Source organism: Vulpes vulpes, unplaced genomic scaffold (assembly GCF_048418805.1).
Source record: "Vulpes vulpes isolate BD-2025 unplaced genomic scaffold, VulVul3 u000000641, whole genome shotgun sequence".
NCBI classification, from domain to species: domain Eukaryota; kingdom Metazoa; phylum Chordata; class Mammalia; order Carnivora; family Canidae; genus Vulpes; species Vulpes vulpes.
Window position 1 is genome coordinate 358018 of NW_027325782.1, and position 22201 is coordinate 380218.

Sequence of the window (22201 nt, forward strand, 5' to 3'; positions counted from 1 at the left end):
CATATAAATAAGCTCAGCAAAAAAAAATTGGGGGTTGGAAGGAAACATGCAAAAATATTTCAGGAAAATAAGCTGTGACTAGGAAAACAATAGATCACTCTCGTCATGTGAGATTTGACCAGCAGATCCAGGCACCAAAGCTTTCCTGCCTAGACCGGAGGTCATACTAGCACCTTCAAATGTAGGAATGAGAAGTTGCTTTGAGCATTACTTGGTAGGGTAAACTGCACTTATGGAAATTTAATATATGTTTTGAGAATAATGTTAGCTATAATCATGAGGTTGGAAAGTGGGGGAAGATGAGAGTAATAACCAGAATTTCATAAAAAAAAATAAGCAATATATGGATGTAAAGGAGAGCAGGTTATTTGTAGTAATGGGCAGGGTACAATTAAATAAGAAATCATTGGAGGATAGTGTAACAATTCGTACTAAGGGGAGGGAACATAGTTTGGGGGCACTGCTTTGAAGAGATCTACATTTTTTTCATCATGGGTTAAAGACTTATAATATTACACTGACAAAATACCTTTGAAGGTAAGAACGCCATTTTTCCTTTTGTTCTGAAGAGCTGCAATTTAAAAAATGAGAAGAAAAAAATTGAGGAACGTACGATACTCCTACTAACATATTAAGATCACCACTCCAGACTAAAAATATGAGCAGCCCGTTGTTAAGGGATGTGGATGTGTAAATTGTACTCCCCTTAGAGTGGTTTTGATGGACTCCACTCTTCTGTGAGTGGTATTAAAGCAATGGGAAGTAGATCCTAAAGAGGGAGAAAAGTTGATTTCAAATCTGAAAACTTAATTGTGACTATGTGATGCAAGCTATGAGATCACGGGCACGTTGTTAACCACTCTGATATTTAGTTTCCAGAACTGGAAAGGGGTTAAATTATAGCTCAGAGTGTTCCTGCAGCTGCAAGGGCTATTCAGATATAAAGAATATTACCATTCAAATTAAATCACATTTAAGAAATTTAGCAATTTGATGGAACTGTCTTGGCTCAGAAACAAGAATATCTTTTTTGGAAAAAAACACCTGTAATAGTTTTATTTCCTTATGCATATGGCAGATTGTAATATGTTAAATTAGTTCCTAAAAACCTTATTCTTCATCACTGTGATCTTCTGAGAAAGATCAATCCCCTGATGCAAAATTACTAAAGATTAATATTTTCTCTGCTAAAATTTTCACAGCATTTAATATCCAAAGTTGCAAATGTCTTAAGGCTCATTCACACGTGGACTTATCACTTACCAGCATTCTTTTTTATTGTGGTAAATTACACATAAAAGAAAATTGACCATTAGTGACCTTTACTATATTCATCGTTCTGTGCAACGATCGTGACTGAACATGTTTATCACCCCAAAGCAAACATGTGTCTATTAAGCAGTCACTCTCCCTTCCCTCCTGTCCCTAGCTCCTGTACCACATTTTGTATATTGTTGATAAAAACTTGGTTTCTTCTTTCTTTCTTTCTTTCTTTCTTTCTTTCTTTCTTTCTTTCTTTCGGGACAACTACAACAGAGTGAGGTTCAAGGTCTCCTCTCCAAGATCCTGCCCTCTGATTCCCAGGAGGTATCTGCATGTTTAAATCACCGGAATAGATTTCTTGAGCAAGTACTATTAAAGGGTCCCATTAAATTTGAGAAATTGCTTTTACACTCCCAAGTTAATTCCCTTAACAACAGTATGTAATTATACAAATAAATTGATCATGCCATTGAATACTAGGTTGCCTGAATTGCTGTGTACAGATTATCTTAGTTGGTAATGATCTGAAACAAAATATGATTCCATTGAGGCACTAAACTCAGATTATTCATTTGATTCCATTGAGTAGAGTTTAGTTGTGTAAGACACATTCTTAGGCTGACATGAGGATGGGAATGTGGCTCTCGACCCTGGATATCCTGAGCAGACACCTCTGAGTTTACAGGGATCATGCCACACTTGCATCTCTGTTTGAAACATCCACACCCCAAGCCTCATTCCTGTTTTACGCAGTTGCACTTAACACACTGCTTTCTTCTCCTCACCCCACTCCACCAAAATCTCGCAGGTCATCATAAAGGTAAGACAACAAAATTTGAAAAACCATTGATCAAAACCGAAGGAAATTACTCCAGTAGTTCCCACTATACATTATCTACTTGTTTCCTTGTGGATATAAGCACCTTCTTACGCAGAGTACAAGGCAAAACAAGTGTCATGGGAGGTCAAGAAGTGAGTCACCAGCTTGGTAGACAATAGATTACAATGTTATCCTTTTCAAGCCATGTAGATACAGGACACCAAGGCATCGGTCTTACCTGAAGGTGGCCACGAAGTTCACCGTGGGCCAGCCCAACACAAAGGACCTCCCAGAACGGATGTTGGCATCTCCCACTGTATCCATGCAGTTGGCAATCCACATGGTGTTCAGTGGTATTTTCTTTTTTATCTTAAAGTTTTTCTTATACCTAGAAAGATCCCAAACAAGACCTCTGTTAGTTCATTTCAAAAATGTTATGGGAGCAGCTGTGCTCTTTAGAGACCAGTTCTCACTGCTCCAGGGCAAATCATGTCTCCCGCATCTCTATTACCCTCTGTGCACACACAGAAAATGGTTAGATGGGCCTTTGCAATGTGCGTGTTGAGCAAACTCTGGCTTGGAAACCTGAAAACACTTCCTCTAAAGGCAGCAAATAGCCATATTTTTGAATGGTGAGTATTGAGTAACCACTGTATATTTTAGAGCTTTGTAGGAAAACCATTCATTCATTTTCTATTGCTGGATTTGTTACTTATTACAGATAATTTTTATGGCTAATATTGCAGTTAATTATTCATTTATGACTTGCATACTTCAAAAAGTGTTTGAGGGGCTGAAGAAAGGTACCTGATACATGACTTATAAAAACAGTTATATGCTTTTTTTTTTTCTTAAGAGAGACAAACCAGGGGCACCTGGGTGGCTCTGTCAGTTAAGCATCCAACTCTTGGTTTTGGCTTGGGCCACGACCTCAGGCTCTTGAGATCATGCAACTGTGTAGGGCTCCCCATTCAATGAGTCGGATTCCTCGCTCCCTCTGCCCTGCCCCCCACTCATGTTTACTCTCTCTCTAAAATAAATAAATTAATAAATAAATAGATAAATAAATAAATAATCTTTTCAAGAGTGTGAGGAAGACAGATGAAATCGAAACAAAAACATAAGCTTGGATCAGAAAGATTTAAAAGTTACTTTCAACGTTAATTTACAAAATATTTTCTAGCCTTTGAAGCATAGGTTATTTTCAATTTCCCTTCTTAAAATTTTGTCCATACCATTTTCCCTTAGATTCTGGCTAAAACAAAAAAATTGTTAGCCTACAGACTGAGCCCAACTGAAAAATCATCCATCCATCCATCCATCCATCCATCTGTCCATCAATCAATCCAAGATCAGTGGTCCGGAGGTCTTATATGTAAGTCATGGATACTTCCCGTTTCTCTGAGGAGTAAGAAGGGGTGAAATGGGTTTTTGATAATTTCTGCCTAATCCTCTTTGACCTCAAAGATGAAAACCACCATTGATTTATTTTGGTTGATTAATTGATTAATTTGGTTAATTCATAACTTTGACTCGCAGGTGGGCTTGAGATTTAAATAGTTACAAGTCCTATAAGGAATGCCTGGGGAACGTGGATCCTCCACTCTGGAACTCCTTACTATTCAGAAACACATGTGGAAAACACTGAACTAAACTGAGATGAAAGCCACCTCATGTGCAAAAATCCCTATGGCTCCACTGATTCATGGAACAATTAGAGCTAAACTCTTCAGTGGGATTTATAAAATAAAAAAAATCTTTTAGGAAGCCCACTTGAAGGATAATCTAGATTCAAACTTAGGACACAATGAATATAAATATGATGGATACCAACATCTTTCCACATTTTTTTTATTTCAACATTACACCCAAGTGCCTGTATCTCTGTGCTTGGAGATTTTTATGGAACATAGTCAATTAACAGATAAAATCATTTTTCTAGATAGTAATTCCAAAGGCATTGTCACGTCAAAAATATATGGCCAAGGGGAATGATAGACAGGTATCTGCTTGTTCTTACACATTTTTTTCTTTCTAATATAGGTATCTGTGTATATACAGACCCCTAAGATCCTGTGTGGAAACTTCCAAATACATTGACCTGGAAAAATCCATCCAATAACTTTAGTTCAATAAGGCACCAGGATTAGTTGAACCAAGGAATTTTCCTAGAGCCCAGTGTGTGGTTTCTACTCTCCTACAACGTTTTGAACACTTATCATATGCCAAGCTCTGTTCTAAATATTTTAAAAATATAAATATAAAAAATTTAATCCTCAAGCAACTACACTAGATGGTCTCTATTAGCTCCATTTTACAAATAAGGAAACTCACAGAAAGTTTAAATAAATTGTCAAATGCAGGAGACAGGGTTTGAACCCAGACAGCCTAACTCCTAAGCCCATGTTTGTAACCACTTGACCGTGAAGTAACCTTTTCATCTTTCCTACCCTCATCCTCATTTCTGTCCCCAGAGCCATCAGGTTTTCTCGTGGGATTTACACTGGGAGTGAGAGGATAAATCTCAAGGCATTATATCAATAAAACCAGTTGCTAGCTTGGAAATATTTACAACGTGTACAACTAAGCTTTATACTTCAATAGATTCTTCTAAGGTCTTACTGTGTTTCTTTACTCTCAATCACTGACCCAATTGGATTATCTCAGCAGAAATTAGAAAGTGTTAATCTACTGTAAACTGACTCAAGAAGAAGAGGAGGAGAACTGCAGTTTTTATTTCTAAAAATAGTCATTTATTATAGTTGTATTAACATGATGTCCTTCTTGCTTTCCACTACCTTAATCTTTATGCCAGAAGGTAAGCCCCAGTGAACTGTGGAGTTTTGCAGTATTCTAGGGAGATTTCCTCTGTTCTAAGATAGAGGCATTCTCTTACAAATGTTGGGAGAAGGGGTCATAGTCTATTCTGTAACTATTCGTCATTTCACCGACAGTGAGTTAATAGTCATCTTCATCTTTTGACCAAATTAAATTCATTTTTTATTTCATTTCTACATTCCTTAATAACTAATGATGAGGAATGTGATGTATAAAAAGGGTGTGATCTAAGTTCAGTCCCTTTTTCTAAATTATTCACGGGTCTCTACTAGTACAAATATCTTAATATTTTATCAAATAGATACTATTCTCTCTTTCTTAAAGATTTCATTTATTTATTCATGAGAGACACACACAGAGAGAGAAGGCAAAGACATAGGCAGTGGGAAAAGCAGGCTCCCTCTGGGGAGCCTGGTGGGGGACTTGATCCCAGGACCCCGGGATCATGACCTAAGCCAAAGGCAGACACTCAACCACTGAGTCACCCAAGGGCCCCAAGTAGATACTGTTCTTTTTTTTTTTTTTGATACTGTTCTTAAAAATAAAATAATTTTTATTTCAATTTTTAAAGTACTTTAAAGTACTTTAATTTTTAAAGTAATTTTTATTTGAAAAATAACTTATTTAGCATTCTAATGAATATCAAAAGTGATAAGGAAGGTTCCATTTGACTTCAATTCTTGCAAACACAACTTTCTAGTGTATGAAAGAAGTGACAAAAATCCCCAAACAATTTTCACTATTATTAACATCTTGTACAACTAGAGAAATAGAATTTCTTTGTGAAGAAACAAACATTTAATTCCCCTCATTGTTACACACAAGCCAAAATTCACTAATTCTGACCGAAAAATTGGTAGAAATTAATCAAGTATTTATTCAATTTCTGTTAAATTCTGTAGTGTCAACCTAAAGATGAGAGAGTCTCCAGCTGAAGCCTGAGGGTGAGCTGAGGTAAAATGGAACCTGGGTCACCCTACCCCCTTTTTATTGCTAATTGGAAAAATTAGGCACTAAACTCAGATTATTCATTTGAATAGATTGATTGAGGGTATTGATTTCTCCATGTAAGACCAAGGCATGACAGGGATTAAATATGTTGGTTATTTCAGGGGCTATTTCTTTTTAGTTTTTCCTTCTAGAAAAAAAGGTAAATGTTTTCATATTAACAGTGATCATAAATATACCCAAATATTTACTATGGGAATGATCTCATAGTAGTTTTCTAAAGATTGTGGCAGGCATTAAGTGCTGCCTGCTACTGCTATGGATGAAATGGTGTCTCCCTCCCACTGCTTTCCTGCCTTCTTACCATAAAGCCCTCTCTGCCAATATCATCATGTTTGGAGATAGAGCTTTTGAAGGTAATTAAGTTTAAATGGGATCATCAAGGTAAGGTCCTAATCCAGTAAGATGGATGGTCTTGTGAGAAGTGGGAGAGATCTGTATGTGTGTACATACATGCATTGAGGTAATGCCTTGGGGCACACAGTGAGAAGGCAGCCACGTGCAAGCAGAAAAAGAGCTCTCACCAGAACCTGACCATGATGATATCTCGAACTCGGAATTCTAAAATCTGTGTTCTCTCTATATCAAAGACCTTGGCTTAAATATGAAACTCAAATGCCTGTGATCACTTACATTTTCTAATATTACCAATGTATAATATAAAGTATATAAGATAAACTTTTGGGAACCGAGTCCCTTTCAAAGAACATTAACAAATAAATTGATAAAGATTTTGTCATATAAAAACCCTTGAGTAGACATAAGGACATATCTCAAAAGCAATATGTGAAAGATGAAAAATGTTCAACTTGTTTTGTCTTAATGAACTATTCGAAATAAAAATTCAGCCCTTCAATAGAGGCAACTCTCTAGTGGAAAAACAACACTATCTTTATATAAAAATCTTTTTAGCAGAATATCGTAGGCTCTGTAAAACCCGCTGAGAGGTAGGCAGCACCCAGGAGAAGAAATAGCTCTGGTAAGAAAAGGAAAGTCTTCTCCTCTCCCTAAAGGCTATAATACTTACAAAGATGAAAAAAAAAAGAACATATTCCCCTTACAAATTGAATATGAGTGGTCTGCAAGGTCCTAACAACCAGGAAATGAGTTTGCTATTTGTTAGCATGTCTCTTGGGCTAAGGATGGAAGGGTACAACATGGTATGTGAGGAAGAACATGGCCTTGTGATGAAGGCAGGCCTGGGTAGGAATCTCTTGCATGGTTTCCCTATGTATGACTGGACCATTTCTGAGACTTCCTCTGTCCCCATTTTCATCTCTGCAGCCTGTTGATGATAAAAAATATGGGCCTTGGAGTGCTGTGAGAAAAATTTTCTTTATGCATGAGAGATACACAGAGAAAGGCAGAGACATAGGCAGAGGGTGAAGCAGGCTCCCTGTGGGGAACCTGATGTGGGACACGATCCCAGGACCCAGGGATCACGACCTGAGCCAAAGGCAGATGCTCAATCACTGAGAAACCCAGGTGGGTGAGGCATCTGTGATGTTCCTAGTGTGGTTCCCAGCATGCATCCCGCATATTTTGGTCTCCCATACTCACTTTGGTTAAATAAAGAGAATGGTAACTAGTCTGCATTTTTAAAATAATGACATGGGCCTCTATCAAGAGGAAGAGAGTCTTTCATATGGACCTCATGCCAAGGCCTGGACATTCTTTTTCTCTTTGGCCTCCTTATGACATCACCACCCTCGAAGTTACATCTATGGGCAATTTCCCTAGTCTCAAATATATTTTACTACTATCTTTGCCTCTGATTTTTTGATAGCTATATTTCCTTCATTTTTCAATTCGCTAAGCGTTCTGATCTATTTGTTACCAAGCAGACTGGAGTTAGTTGTTCACTCAATGTAAAGGAAGGGTTGCTTTCAATAGTGAAAGAATCTAGGTGTTCATGGAATGTTGTATGAAATTCAGGAAAAAAGAGAGAATAGAAATGGTAGCACCACATAGTGAATAAAAGCCTGTGCTTTGAAATAAATAGACCTGATTTCAAATGTAGACTCTGTCCATTACTAATATGGTAACCTGGGCAGATCCATTAGACCTCTGAGCATCAAGGTTCTCCAATATAAAAATACTCCCATCTCACAGGGTCGTTGTAAGGTTGGACAAAATTAGGTACATAAAGTTTTTTAGCATAGTATCTGACATGTAGTAAGCCCCTGATAAATTACTATTAATGTAACTCAGATGAGTATAGCATTTTGCCAAATTATTACTAGCATGTCTTACCTATGACATGGCATAACTGGGATCTAGGGTGAAAGCAGTAAAAAAAAGAGGGAGTTAGTTTTTTCGCAAGACCATAGCTTCTTGATATTTTGTTTGTGGGAGTGTTCTTTGTCTTCCATGTTTTGTGAATAATGCAAACAGAGATGGAGTAAGTAAACAGGTGACCTTCCATGAACTGCTCCCAGACGTTTATTGAGCAATCATCATGTTCTAGACTGGATATTCGATGCATTCGTGTTCAGGGTTGAGAGGAAAGTGCACACAGTCGATTCTTTCTCCTAGATTCCATCTATCTGCTCCATCTTTTTTTTTTTTAAAGATTTATGTATTTATTCATGAGAAACACAGAGAGGAGAGAGAGAAGTAGAGACACAGGCAGAGAGAGAAGCAGGCTCCCTGCAGAGAGCCTGATGTGGGACTCAATCCTGGGTCTCCAGGATCACGCCCTGAGCTAAAGGCAAAGATAAACCCCTGAGCCACCCGGGTTAACCTGCTCCATCTTTCCTTTTTACTAAACTGCTAAGATAGAGCCCTGATACCATCCATCAGGACTATGGCCTCCCCTAACTACTCTCCCTGCTTCCACTCTTGCTTACCCATCCATCTATTATCTAGCAACAGTCAGAAAAATTTGCTAGAAATATAAATCAGATTTGGTCAATCCCCTAGTTAAAAATCCTTTGGCAAAATATTTCCACTTTTTTACCATGGCCTGTGAAGACCCTGTGTGACTAGACCCCTGAGCATAGTATCATATCTGATAGCATGGCCTATGCTCTGGGCTCTAGTCAAATCAGGCTTCCCTGAGCCCCTCTCTCTGAGGGGTCAGATTGTACCCACGTAGGCCTGCAAGTCCCTCAGCCTCGACGGCTCAGGCACATTGTCTGGGAATGTGGCTGCTTCTCTTCTCATAGATTTGGTTTTAATGCTCCACCTCAGAGAAACCCTCCTAGACTATTCCTCTCTAACACGTTCCCACCCTCTCCGCACAGCCCCCTATCCACCTTCTATCAGCAGCACTAATCATTATCATTCCCCCTCTTATTTTGCCATTTGTAAGTCCCAGGCAGGAGAGACATTGGCCTGTCACATTGGCAATTGTATTTGCTGCAGGGACATGACACAAAACAAGACCTCCAGAAGTACTCATGGAATGAAGGATTCAAGCATTGGCAAACACAAAAGGGAAAAAATGTAATGTTTTCGTATAGTAAGGGTTAATGGGAATGCAAGTTTTTGGAGAATCACAAGAGCACCAAACATGGTACACCTACTTGGTATTAGACATCAGTAATAAATCGCTGTACAAGAAAAGCTGCCACTTCTTCCTCCTCCAGCCTTTCTTGAGCTCAACGGGACCATGGATGAGCAGGGTACGAGTGGCACCCTCAGATGATGTAGTGCTTTCGCTGTGGGTGTCCACCTCCACAGACGAGCTCTTCCTACAACACATCAAACACAGAGCAGCTAGTTACTGGTCAAATACACAATATAGTTTAATGCCAAGTTTCAAGGTTCACACAACACTAAAATGTAGTCTCAACCCCCAAAGCAGAGCTCCAGAGCTCAGAATCAGGGATTCCTGAGTTACCGAAAGCTATAGAAAGTGGTGAGGTCACTTGGGAAACTGATGCAGAGGGAGGACAGTTTCAAGGACAAAGCCCTTGGGCCTGCCAATACTTAGAGGTGTGGTGGAGAAAGAAGCAAAGCTCATTGTGAGCCATTAGGTAGGCAAAAGCCAAGAAGCCAAAGGTAGAGCACATTACAAGAAGGTGAATGAACAACAACAATAAACAGGACAACTTGTGGCCTAATATAAAATAAAACAACGTGTGAAGAATCAATTACAAATTGCTTTTATGTTAAGATAAAATGAAGATAACTGAAGATCCTGGAAGTTGACCCCCATCTTATCTAATTCAATATTCAAAATTGGGGTAAAAATTCTCAAAGATCAGCAAAAATATTGGAAACCTCAGAAAGTTTCTGAACACAAGAGTTTAGCTATTCCTTGGCTGAGCTCTGACAGGAATTCCTGGTCAAAATAGGTACTAAAACAACACAATTGAACAGAATGTAAAAATTCTTTCATAACTAGGACAGGTATTTTCATAGACCCACTGAAAATTCTGTCTCATGGAGAGAGAGAGTTGGCTCTCTCGTGGAGCCAAGAAAGTGTCTCCGCCTCCCCCAAGGATGTATAAAGCCTGCTCCCTTCTGCTCAGCAGCACTGAATCTTAAGAACAGGAGCAGCTTTTCAGGAAGCTGGTGCTGAAGTGACTACTTAGTTTCTATGTATTAGAGGAAACAAAAGAAAACAACAGTTCCTGTTATTGCCAGTCTGTTTGGATGATCAGAAATAGTGTATCAGAAGACTACCTCATGCGCTGAAGCCTTGAATGACCACCTGTAAGCTCAGCATGCTTTCTGATTGACGGGAACATCCTTTTCTCTTCAATTCGTGGGACGGGAAATCAAGGGAGTCTACAGCACTTGGCAGAGTACTGTCAACTGCTTGAAGCCTCAAGATTCCGCAGCGGTCCGCGGTCACTGCCATTATGATGTCACAGATTCAAAGCTCATGCTGTAACTGCCAAACTGACATACTGGTTTCCTTTTCTTGGCCTCCAAGTTTTGATTTTTTAAAAGTAATCATTTTATTTTGAGATAACTGTAGATTCGTTTGCAGCTATAAGAAATAACACAGGGAGATGACATCAGTTTTTTTTACAGATGGAGTCTTCCAGAGACACTTCCATCACCACAAGGGTCCTTCCTATTCCCCATTTACAACCACACAAATTTCTTTCCCCCTCCACCACCTCCTTAATCCCGGGCAATCACAAAATCTGTTCTCCATGTGTAAAAGGTTGCCATGTCAAGAATGTTATACAGATGGGATCACATAGTTTATGACATTTGGGGATTTGCTTTTTCCCATTTGGTGTAACTGGAGATTCATCTAGATGGCTGCAAGGATTCACAGTTCATTTCTTGGTGTCCCTTAGTAGTACATTATGATATGGATGTATCACAGTTTGTGTAACTACCTGTTGAAGGAGTTCGAAGTGTCTGCAGGTTTTGGCTGTCACTAATAAAGCTACTATAAACATCTGTGTACAGGTTTTTGTGTCAGTGTGAAGTCTTCACTTCTCTGGGCTAAATGCCCAGGACGGGAAGAGCCAGGTCATATGCTAGCTATTTTGTTGTTGTTGTTGTTGTTGTTGTTTTTATATTTTTTCTTAGGAACTGTCTAACTGGTTTCCAGAATGGCTGTGCCATTTCACATTCTCCCCAGTACTGTATGAGTCGTTCAGTTTCCCCCCATCCACACGAGCATTTGGTGTTGTCATTTTTTATTTTAGCTATTCTGATAGCTGTGTAGTGTGATATCTCACTGTGGATTTCACTTGCATTTCCCAAATGGTTAGTACTAACCATTGATTTGCCACCTGGACATCTCCTTCAGTGTCCAAGCACCTACAGGAGCCTGTTAAAAACATGTTACATGAAGACAGTGTTCCCTTTCCACTAGGAAACTGATGATTTTACAGATGATGAGGCTCCTGCGCATACAGGTTGGGCTCTGAATCCAAGCAGCCGTGACGTAACATGAAGGATTCAAATCCAGCTGACTCAGGAGGTCACGCAGCTTCCTGTGAGGACCCCCCACCCCCACTCTTCCCACATGGACAGTGTCTTTCTTTGACAACTGTGGAGGACTGAAATTTGATCCTACAGACAAAGTTTGTGGTTTCTCTTACAGGCTCCTGTAACAGGCATGTGAAAACCTATCTTTTATGCCCCACTAGACTCTAGGGACCTCAAGGAAGGAGTCTATGTCTGCTTTATCATTAAATTCTCACAAACATTGACGCATCAGAGGAATCAAAAAATTCTGTATTGAACAAGTGAATGAAATAGTTTTCTGGCAGGGATGGACAGGGGAAAAGGCATGACATAAAATAGTCTTTGTCTTATTTACTTTATTCATTCAACGGATAGTGTTTGAACCTGTACTAGGAGAAAGGCACTTGATAGGTCTGGGCAACAGGGAGCCAGGCCCAAGTCTCACAAAACCAGGATTTAAGTGAGGAGGGGGGAAGACAGATATTAAACAGAGAATGCCATCAAGAACTGCCTAACACAGCCTCTGGAAAGTACTGCAGAGGAAAATTAAAGAGTGAGATGAGAAATTTAGAGAGGGACTTGACACCTGATTTCAATTATGGAGAGGAAGACTTCTTTGACGAGCTCATTTGAAATGACCTTTAAAGAATGACTTGGGACTACACAGAAGAGAGAAAGAGGAAGAAAGGGGCAAGGGAGGGAAGATACATTTGTCAGTTGAAGGGACAGAATGTGACTAACTGATGTTTCAGAAACATGGAAGACTTTGCTGGATTGGAGACACAGGCAGAAGGTACAGGAGAGTGAAATCGGCCTGTAAATTAGGTAGAGGTGAGAGCACAAGTCCTGGTAGTCCTTTTAGACTTTATTAAGGCTTCTCATCTTAAAACCAAACTAACACAGAAGTGGCATGTAGATAGTGGCCTCCAGGCTTCAAACCACTTTTATTAAATTTTTATTATTTATTTTTTAAAATAAGTTGATTTTTTATTGGTGTTCAATTTACCAACATACAGAATAACTATTTTATGTATTTGAGAGAGAGAGAGAGAGAAAGAGACAGTGCATGGGCACAAGAGGGGGAGCAGAGAAAGAAAGAGAGAGAGAGAGAGAGAGAGAGAGAGAGAGAGAGAGAGAAGCACAAATGGTGCTGAGTATGGAGTCTGACCTGGGGCTCTCTCTCATGATCCTGAGATCATAAACCTGAGCGGAAATCAAGAGTCAGAAACTTAACCAAGTAAGCCACCAGGCGCCCCTTCTCACCACTTTTAAAGGACAAGTGCTAGTCTGGCCATGCTTGACTGTATTCAGAACCATGGAGGCTCATTGGGCAACACTTTCTGGCCTCCCATCAAGCACCTGTCAAAATCTATTTCAGGTAAAAAATAATCTATTTCAGGTAAAAAAATATAGGCAGATTTCTCTCTGCACCTTCCCCAATTCTCAGAATATGTCCCATTCTCTGCGTCTCCCTTCAGAGAGGTTAGAGATTTAGAGGCCAGGAAAACTTCTCTCCTTTTAGAATCTCGTCCTGTTGATCAATTCTGATATGCATCAGACTCACTTGGGAGGCTTTTCAGGCACTCATTCTGAAACTGCCTCCCCCAGAGCTTCTGATTCATCAGATATGGAAAAAGCTCTTTGAGTGATTCTTACATGTAACCAGGATGGTGAGTCACTGGTTTTAAGGAATTAATTGAGAAAGATACAGTTTTTGATAGCATCTTCTCCTTGTAGTAAAGCAAAGGAGAGAAAAGTTTGCCTGAGAAAGCTAAAGGGAGCTTTCTTTTACCATGTCACAGTTACCTTTGCAGTAATAAAGCTTAATTTCTTCCATAATACCATTGTGATTTATTTTAATTTGATGAATGAGCTCTAAAGAGAATAATAATGATGGGGTCTGTTTTCTTTTTTCAAGACTTTATTTATGTATTCATTCATGAGAGACACAGAATGAGAGAGAGAGAGAGAGAGGCAGAGACACAGGCAGAGGGAGAAGCAGGCTCCATGCAGGGAGCCTGACGTGGGACTCCATCCTGGGTCTCCAGGATCATGCCCTGGGCTGAAGGCAGCGCTAAACCACTGAGCCACCTGGGCTGCCCGGGTCTGTTTTCATCTATTTCACCGAACACCTATGTTTTCACCCTAAATATCAAATAGAAGAGATACTGTAAGGTGATCTTTATGCCCATAATACCGTATTATTGATCTATTGTCCATTTTTGTCAATACCATACTGTTTTGATTATTACAGCTTTGTAATATATCTTGTAATCTGGGACTGTGATACCTCCAGTTTTTTTCTTTTTCAAGATTGCTTTGGCTATTTGGGGTCTTTTGTGGTTCCATACATCCTTACGAATTACTTGTTTTAGTTCTGCGAAAAATACTATTAGTACTTTGATAGGGATTCCATCAAATCTGTAGATCATTTTGAGTATGGAACATTTTATTAATACTTGTTCTCTCATCAATAAGCATGGAATATTTTTCCATTTGTGTTGTCTTCAATTTTTTTCACCAATGTTTTATAGTTTTTCAGTGTGTATATATATATATAGGTCTTTCACTTCCTTGTTTAAGCTTATTTCTAGGTATCTTATTATTTTTGGTACAATTGTTAATGGGACTGTTTCTTAATTTCTTTTTTTGCTCTTCATTATTAGTGTATAGAAATGCAGTGGATTTCTGTATATTGGTTTGTATCCTGTGACTTTCCTGAACTCATTTATCAGTTCTAGTCCGTTTCTGGTAGAATCCTGAGGGTTTTCTACATATAGTATCATGGCACTTGCAAATAGTGAAAGTTTTACATCTTCCTTACCCATTTGGATGCCATTTATTGCTTTTTCTTGTCTGATTGCTGGGGCTAGGACTTCCAGTACTATGCTAAATAAAAGTAGTGAGAGTGGAAATCCTTGTTTTGTTCTTGACCTTGGGGAAAAGCTCTCACTTTTTCACCATTGAGTATGACATTAGCTGTAGTTTTTTCACATATGGTCTTCATTCTGTTGAGGTATGTTCCCTCTAAACCTACTTTGTTGAGTTTGTATCATGAATGGATGTTGTACTTTTAAATGCTTTTCTGCACCTATTAAAATGATCATCGTTTTTACCCTTCTCTTGTTGATGAGATGTATTATGTTAATGGATTTGTGAATATTGAATCACATTTGCATACTAAGAATAAATCCCACTTGATCATGGTAAATGACTTTTTTAATGTATTGGTGGATTTGGTTGGCTAATACTTTGTTGAGGATTTTTGCATGTATGTTAATCAGAGATATTGGCCTGTAGTTCTCTCTCTCTCTCTCTCTCTTTCTCTCTCTCTCTCTCTCTGTAGTGTCTTCATCTGGTTTTGATATCAGGGTAATGCTGCCTTCACAGAATACATAGAAGCTTTCATTCTTTGTTTTTTGAAGTAGTTTGAGAAAAGTAGGTGTTAACTCTTCTTTATATGTTTGGTAAAAAAAAATTTTAAGTATTTTATTTATTTATCCATGACAGAAAAAGACAGAGGCAGAGACAGAGGCAGAAGGAGAAGCAAGATCTACTCAAGGAGCCCGATGTAGGCCTCAATCCCAGGACTCTAGGATCACAACCTAAAGGCAGATGATCAACTGTTGAACCACCCAGGCGTCCCTACATGTTTGCTGAAATTTACCTATGAAGCCATCTGGTCCTGTACTTTTGTTTTCTTGGGAGTTTTTTTATTACTGATTTGATTTCACTGCTGATAATCAGTCTTTCAAATTTTGTATTTTTTCCCAACTCAGCATTGAGACGTTATATGTTTCTAGGAATTTATCCATTTCTTCTAGGTTGCCCAATGACTTTGCATATAATTTTTTCATAATATTCTCTTAAAATCCTTTATATTTTTGTGGTATTGTTTGTTATTTCTCCTCTTTCATTTCTTTTTTTAAATAAATTTATTTTTATTGGTGTTCAATTTGCCAACATACAGAATAACACCCAGTGCTCATCCTGTCAAGTGCCCCCCTCAGTGCCCACCACCGAGTCACCCCCACCCCCCGACCACCTCCCCTTCCACCACCCCTATTCATTTCCCAGGGTTAGGAGTCTTCATGTTCTGCCTCCCTTTCTGATATTTCCTACCCATTTCTACTCCGTTCCATCCTAGTCCCTTTCACTGTTATTTATATTCCCCAAATGAATGAGACCATACAATGTTTGTCCTTCTCCAATTGACTTATTTCACTCAGCATAATACCCTCCAGTTCCATCCACGTCGAAGCAAATGGTGGGTATCTGTCATTTCTAATGGCTGAGTAGTATTCCATTGTATATATAAACCACATCTTCTTTATCCATTCATCTTTCGATGGACACCGAGGCTCCTTCCACAGTTTGGCTATTGTGGACATTGCTGCTAGAAACATCGGGGTGCAGGTGTCCCGGCATTTCATTCCATCTGCATCTTTGAGGTAAATCCCAGCAGCGCAATTGCTGGGTCGTAGGGCAGGTCTATTTTTAACTCTTTGAGGAACCTCCACACAGTTTTCCAGAGTGGCTTCACCATTTCACATTCCCACCAACAGTGTAAGAGGGTTCCCCTTTCTCCTCATCCTCTCCAACATTTGTGGTTTCCTGCCTTGTTAATTTTCCCCATTCTCACTGGTGTGAGGTGGTATCTCACTGTGGTTTTGATTGTATTTCCCTGATGGCGAGTGATGCAGAGCATTTTCTCATGTGCTTGTTGGCCATGTCTATCTCTTCCTCTGTGAGAATTCTCAGGTTGTACTACAAAGCTGTGGTCATCAAGACAGTGTGGTACTGGCACAAAAACAGACACATAGATCAATGGAACAGAATAGAGAATCTAGAAGTGGACCCTCAACTTTATGTTCAACTAATATTCGATAAAGGAGGAAAGACTATCCACTGGAAGAAAGACAGTCTCTTCAATTAATGGTGCTGGGAAAATTGGACATCCACAAGCAGAAGAATGAAACTAGACCAATCTCTTGTACCATACACAAAGATAAACTCAAAATGAATGAAAGATCTAAATGTGAGACAAGATTCCATCAAAATCCTAGAGGAGAACACAGGCAACACCCTTTTTGAACTCGGCCACAGTGGCTTCTTGCAAGATACATCCACGAAGGCAAAAGAAACAAAAGCAGAAATGAACTGTTGGGACTTCATCAAGATAAGAAGCTTTTGCACAGCAAAGGATACAGTCAACAAAACTAAAAGACAACCTACAGAGTGGGAAAAGATATTTGCAAATGACGTATCAGATAATGACAGGAAATTTGCATCAGCTCTCAATGTGGGTAGGAGACTCCTGATACTTTACAGAACCAGATCTTAGGTTTTAGACAGGCTGGGAGTAAGAGTCAGGACTGTGAAAGTCTAATGATTCCCCTCCTAATGTCCAGTAGTTCACATCTCTTTGATAGATACCAGGCTATGAATTTGTGGCTAAACATTTCCACTGCCTTCTAAGCTTGATACCCATCCTGGATCAGTATTATGAGTAATTTCTATCCTGATTCTGGCACTCTGGATTTTCTACTACCACTAATTGATCTCTATAAAGAGGGAAAAAAGGGAAGCCCAGGCCTTGGCAGTTGAGTGTTCACGCCACTACCCTTTGCTGCCCTCTACTGACCATATCTGGAAATTACTTTTAACCTTCCAGGTCCTTGTCCCAAAGCAGATAGAGATACTGCAGTGAGTGAAACCAGGCACACAAAATTTGAGATGCACCAAAAAACTAAGTAAAGAAGATATGATATTTTAATGTAATATTTTTAGAAGTCAATTTTCAAAAAATACATGATGAACAAAATACCGAAATGTACCCTAAAACAGTACTACTAGCTTATATGTACAAAGACCCTGCCATCCATTTTTCATTCAAGAAAAAGGTCTAATACCACAGTGGAAAATCATGCTACCAGCGCTGATGAACCTTTTTCATCACTCGCATATTTGGGAAAAAGACCCAGAAAATTTAGAATAAACCAAAAAAAAAAAAAAAAAGGTGCAAGTGGAACAGATATTATAACAGTAGACTCCTGAGAAAAACAAGAGAACGGAAAAAAAAATTAAGAAAACAAAACCAACAAACATCTTTAGAGTCAAGAAGCCAAAAAAGAGGTGGCTACAAAATAAGAACAAAGGCAGATAAATATTTCTTGTATATTAAAGGTATCATCGACCAAATTGAATAGAAAGTCTTGAAGATTGAGTTCAAGGAATCCTATTTGACCTTGACACTTGGAACATTCATCTTTCAGTTTTCCTGACCTAAGGTTACCCTTTTTTTTCCTCAATAACTAGACCTATTTAGTCCTTCAGTAAGGAGAAAATTAATCATTGGAATAACAGAAAAGCTATTTTAATTGGTAGAATCAACATACAAACAAAGCTTGGAAGACAACAAGTGTAAAAGAGAATCTGACTAATATTAACACTGATAATATGAAATACTGGAAGTCTGAATATTAAAGCAGCAGAGAGATATGGAAGATAATGTCACAGATTTTTCTCACCTATTTATTTATATAGCAAGAAATCAATTATATACCGTGTAAAATTGATGTAACAAAATAGAGTTTAAATATACTCTTTAAAATGATAATCACCAGAAATATCAAAGCAATGTAACTGGAAAAATGTAGACATGGATGGATCAAAGAAATAAGTTTCTCATCTTCCAATAGATGCTATCTAAGGTTGATAAACAAGATAAAAGGAGAAATCAAGTATTAACACATATTTCAGAGGTACTGTGATAACCACCAGGAGAACAGAAAATACTTAAAAACAGGGAGCTGGAAATAAGTCGGGGAACAAGTTCAGGCTGAGAATTTACTTTTCTCTTGGTATCATTCTCTACTGCTTGATTTTTAAAACATGTGTATGTATTAAATTTAAGTTTAAAAGTTAGAAGAAACAAAACCAACTCGACTTTTTGCAGCTGCAGCTCTTGGCACCACTTCCTTCCCATCTGCAATCTCTCTCCTCACACCAGTAGTCCAATCCTATGGAGGCAGGAAGGAATAAGAGACTAGAAAAGTTCCTGTCCTGGGGATCCCTGGGTGGTGCAGCGGTTTAGCGCCTGCCATTGGCCCTGGGCATGATCCTGGAGACCTGGGATCGAGTCCCACGTCGGGCTCCCAGTGCACGGAGCCTGCTTCTCCCTCTGCCTGTGTCTGCCTCTCTTTCTCTCTCTCTCTCTCTCTCTCTCATAAATAAATAAAAATTTTTAAAAAGCTTCTAAAAAAAAGTTTCTGTCCTGAATTTAAGTTTTTTGGAATATTTTTGTTTTGTGCTTGGGTTCTATCTTTTCAATGTGCAACTCTTTGGAATACTAACTTTTGACTACTTTAATCTGTGATATCTAGATCCTCTTTAAAGTTTTGCTAAACTTTGTTATCCTTCTTTTACTTCTTGACAAAAGACTAATCTTGACTCATTGCCTCTTACTGTGATCACAGTATTTTATTTTCTTAGAATCTTGATTCTGTCCAACTACTGCTTTGCCTGGCCCAACTCAACCTGCCTAGGTAGGAATGAAACATCTATGGAAGAGAGATGACAATTATCATTTTCAGAAAAAATAAAACTTCATATACTAGTAAAACATAGCACTAAGGGAGTAGGATGATGTTCATTATCCCATTCCTCATGCATTTTAAGAGGAGAGTGTACTTCCCTGTCCTAGAGAGAACAGACTTGGGAGAATGTGGGAGGAGAAATTCTCTCTAGACTTGTGGTCTCACAATCTTGTACCAAAGTAGCCAAAACATGAGACACAAGACACAAGGAAATGAAGAAACCAGAATACCTATCTACATTTTTGAAGAAGGCAATAATGTCTCAAATGTCACTCTCTGAGAGAAAGTAGGTAATATATATGGGAGACCACTGCACACATCACCAAAACAAAACAACAGCAAAAGCAAAGGAATACCTATATTAAACATGGGGAAGCACAACTATTGATGGGCACTTTCTGCTCAGTCATACAGATTCACAGGCCATGGATTCAGTGCTGGTGCAGCTGGCTGGCTTGCCACCGGACCTAGACCAGGTCCTCGCTGTCTCCAGCATAGGTGCTACTAAGTTATCTGCTGTGCTCCGATAGCAGTATCAGATGACATTACATAGTCACTTAATTGGGGTACCACAGTTTTGTTTGTGACAACTTCTATAGTGGACAGTTTCTTTTGGGACTGCTGACCCCTTGGAGACTAGAACTAATTAGAGATTTGAAGCAACTTTGAAGAGGCTGAAGAAGCTATACTCATTCCTGTGAAATCCCAGGACACAGCTGCAGCTATAGGAACCTCGGCTCTAAGTAAAAGCCTCTGGCTTACACTGAGCCAATTGTATAAAATGGAGAGTGAGAGCATTTGGACTTTAAATAAAAGCTCCATGAGCTTTTCCTTGCAAGGGGATTTAGTTTGTGGGGAAGTTGAGTAACAAAAATCAGTTTCATATTGTTCAAATTTGGGACATTTTCATATTGATATAGTTCTCTGTATTCATTTCATAAAATCTGGTGAGCTATTTTGGACAACATGACTGGGCATAATTAGTGATAAGAAATAGAATTAGAGAGTGAACTTTCAGCTTAGTACTATCTGACTCATGGTGCTAGTCTTTTATGGGCAAAAAGCAAAATGCCCTTCAAGAAGTCCCAGAAGGACTCTGTGTAGGGAGAAGCAGACATGGGGTCTGTGTGAGCACAGCAGCACTGTGAGCATGCACCACTCGGCTGAGAGGGACAGCTGCCTGGTCCCCTTCTGATGCCTGAGTACAAAGGGTTATGACATTGTTTCTCAGCCTTCCATCATGCGTACACCGCCTTCATGACTTTTCTACAAATACATGTTTTTAAGTATTCAGCATGGACTTTACAATCTTTGCTCAGGGTAATATGTGTTAAAACATGTTAGGAAAAAAAAAACAGGTATCTTTCTGACTACAGATGAAAATGCATACATAATTAATAAAACTGAAAAAAAAAATGCCTGGGAGTATGCCTACTTAAAACAACTCACATGATGCCAGTGGAATCCACAATGTAATATATTTAAAAAATTAAAAAGCTGGCAAGCATTAGGAGGGATGCGTGTTATTCCCCTCTTCAGGATTCGACTCCAATCCTGATGACACAACATGGTGTTGGAGAAGAGATTTGGGGTCGCTGTCTTCACTTTCTCACACCATCCCAAGCAACGTAGAGCAGACCTTTTTAAGACCTATAGAAGCTGTGTAGAGCTTTTGTACTTAAAGAGTTTCTTGGTCCCCTATTGGAGTGGGCTTGAGTGAGGACAACTGCAGTTGTCTGGCCATCCCATGGCTTGTTTATGGAGATGCAGTAGCAAACCCTGTTTTTGCATGACGTCTAAGCCTCTACCCAGCTTTACTAGGGAACCCTATAATTTGGATGATAACATACATTTCAATTGCCTGCTGTGTCCCCTTTCTCGAACTGGTTCCAACCCGTAAAGAAGCCCAAATTCCAACACAGCATGTAGTTACATAAACAAGTGAAAGAATGAGAGAAGAAAACATTGATGGAAGAAAATGCATGCTGCTATTATACAGCAAAAATACTATGTATATATAAACATTTAATGATAGCTTATTTTGAAAAAGTGTTTTTTAAAAAATGAATGCAACTCAATACTCAAATAGTGTTGAGTTCTCCTTCCCCAACTTGCAGGTACAGTCATGTAGTATTCCAGTCTTTCTGGCTGAGTCCCTGCAGCTGGAGCAGGGCACCTTCCGCTGTTGCCGAGTTTCTGAAAAACAATGAGAAAGAATATTGGTTTAGGGTCAGGCCTGGGGCTAGATCCTGGATGTCTGAAGTTCAGCAAATTACCTGGCCTTCCTGAGTCTCAGGTTTTATACGTGTAAAATGGGAATAACCCCTCTAGATTTGCTGTGAGGATTAAGTAATAATGCATGTGAGTCAGTGACACTGCCGTTCAGAAAGAAATTCAGATCCATGTCTAGGTATCCACTGGGTATGTCCATAACTAGATAGTTTTGGAAGAGGTTTGAGATCTTTCCCTTGCATGGATAGTGGAGTATGTGTGGTCGTGCCTATAATCAGAGGCTTTTGTTAGCACAGATAAAATGCCAAAACAATAAAGATTTTGATGTCATGTGTTCCTTTGTGCAAACAAGCTTGCCTAGCAAAATGGTGCAGATAAACACAGATGAATGGAATTTATACAAATAAATGAAAATTATGTTTCTCTAGTATAAAAATAGATCAAATGGTAAGAGCACAAAAATAGGTGAAATGGTAACATAAACTGACTTTTGTAATCAGAGGGTCAACTCTTGACATTTTCCTCTCTAAGCTTTTTCTGATAGTTTTGTTGCTAAGGC

General features: G+C 39.0%; 1 protein-coding gene across 1 annotated transcript in view; it reads right to left on the reverse strand.

The window, feature by feature from the left end:
• The window catches only part of LOC140597334 (rho GTPase-activating protein 20-like), a 37038-nt gene extending 14837 nt beyond the window's left edge, over nt 1–22201 (reverse strand). Inside the window, exons 1-6 of the mRNA XM_072745553.1 lie at nt 21687–22201; nt 21492–21606; nt 10562–10871; nt 9457–9624; nt 2322–2471; nt 530–571 (exon numbers count right to left, since the gene is read on the reverse strand). Of these exons, the coding sequence (XP_072601654.1) occupies nt 530–571; nt 2322–2471; nt 9457–9624; nt 10562–10626 (425 nt within the window). The 5' untranslated portion in view covers nt 10627–10871; nt 21492–21606; nt 21687–22201. The remainder of the gene's footprint in view (nt 1–529; nt 572–2321; nt 2472–9456; nt 9625–10561; nt 10872–21491; nt 21607–21686) is intronic.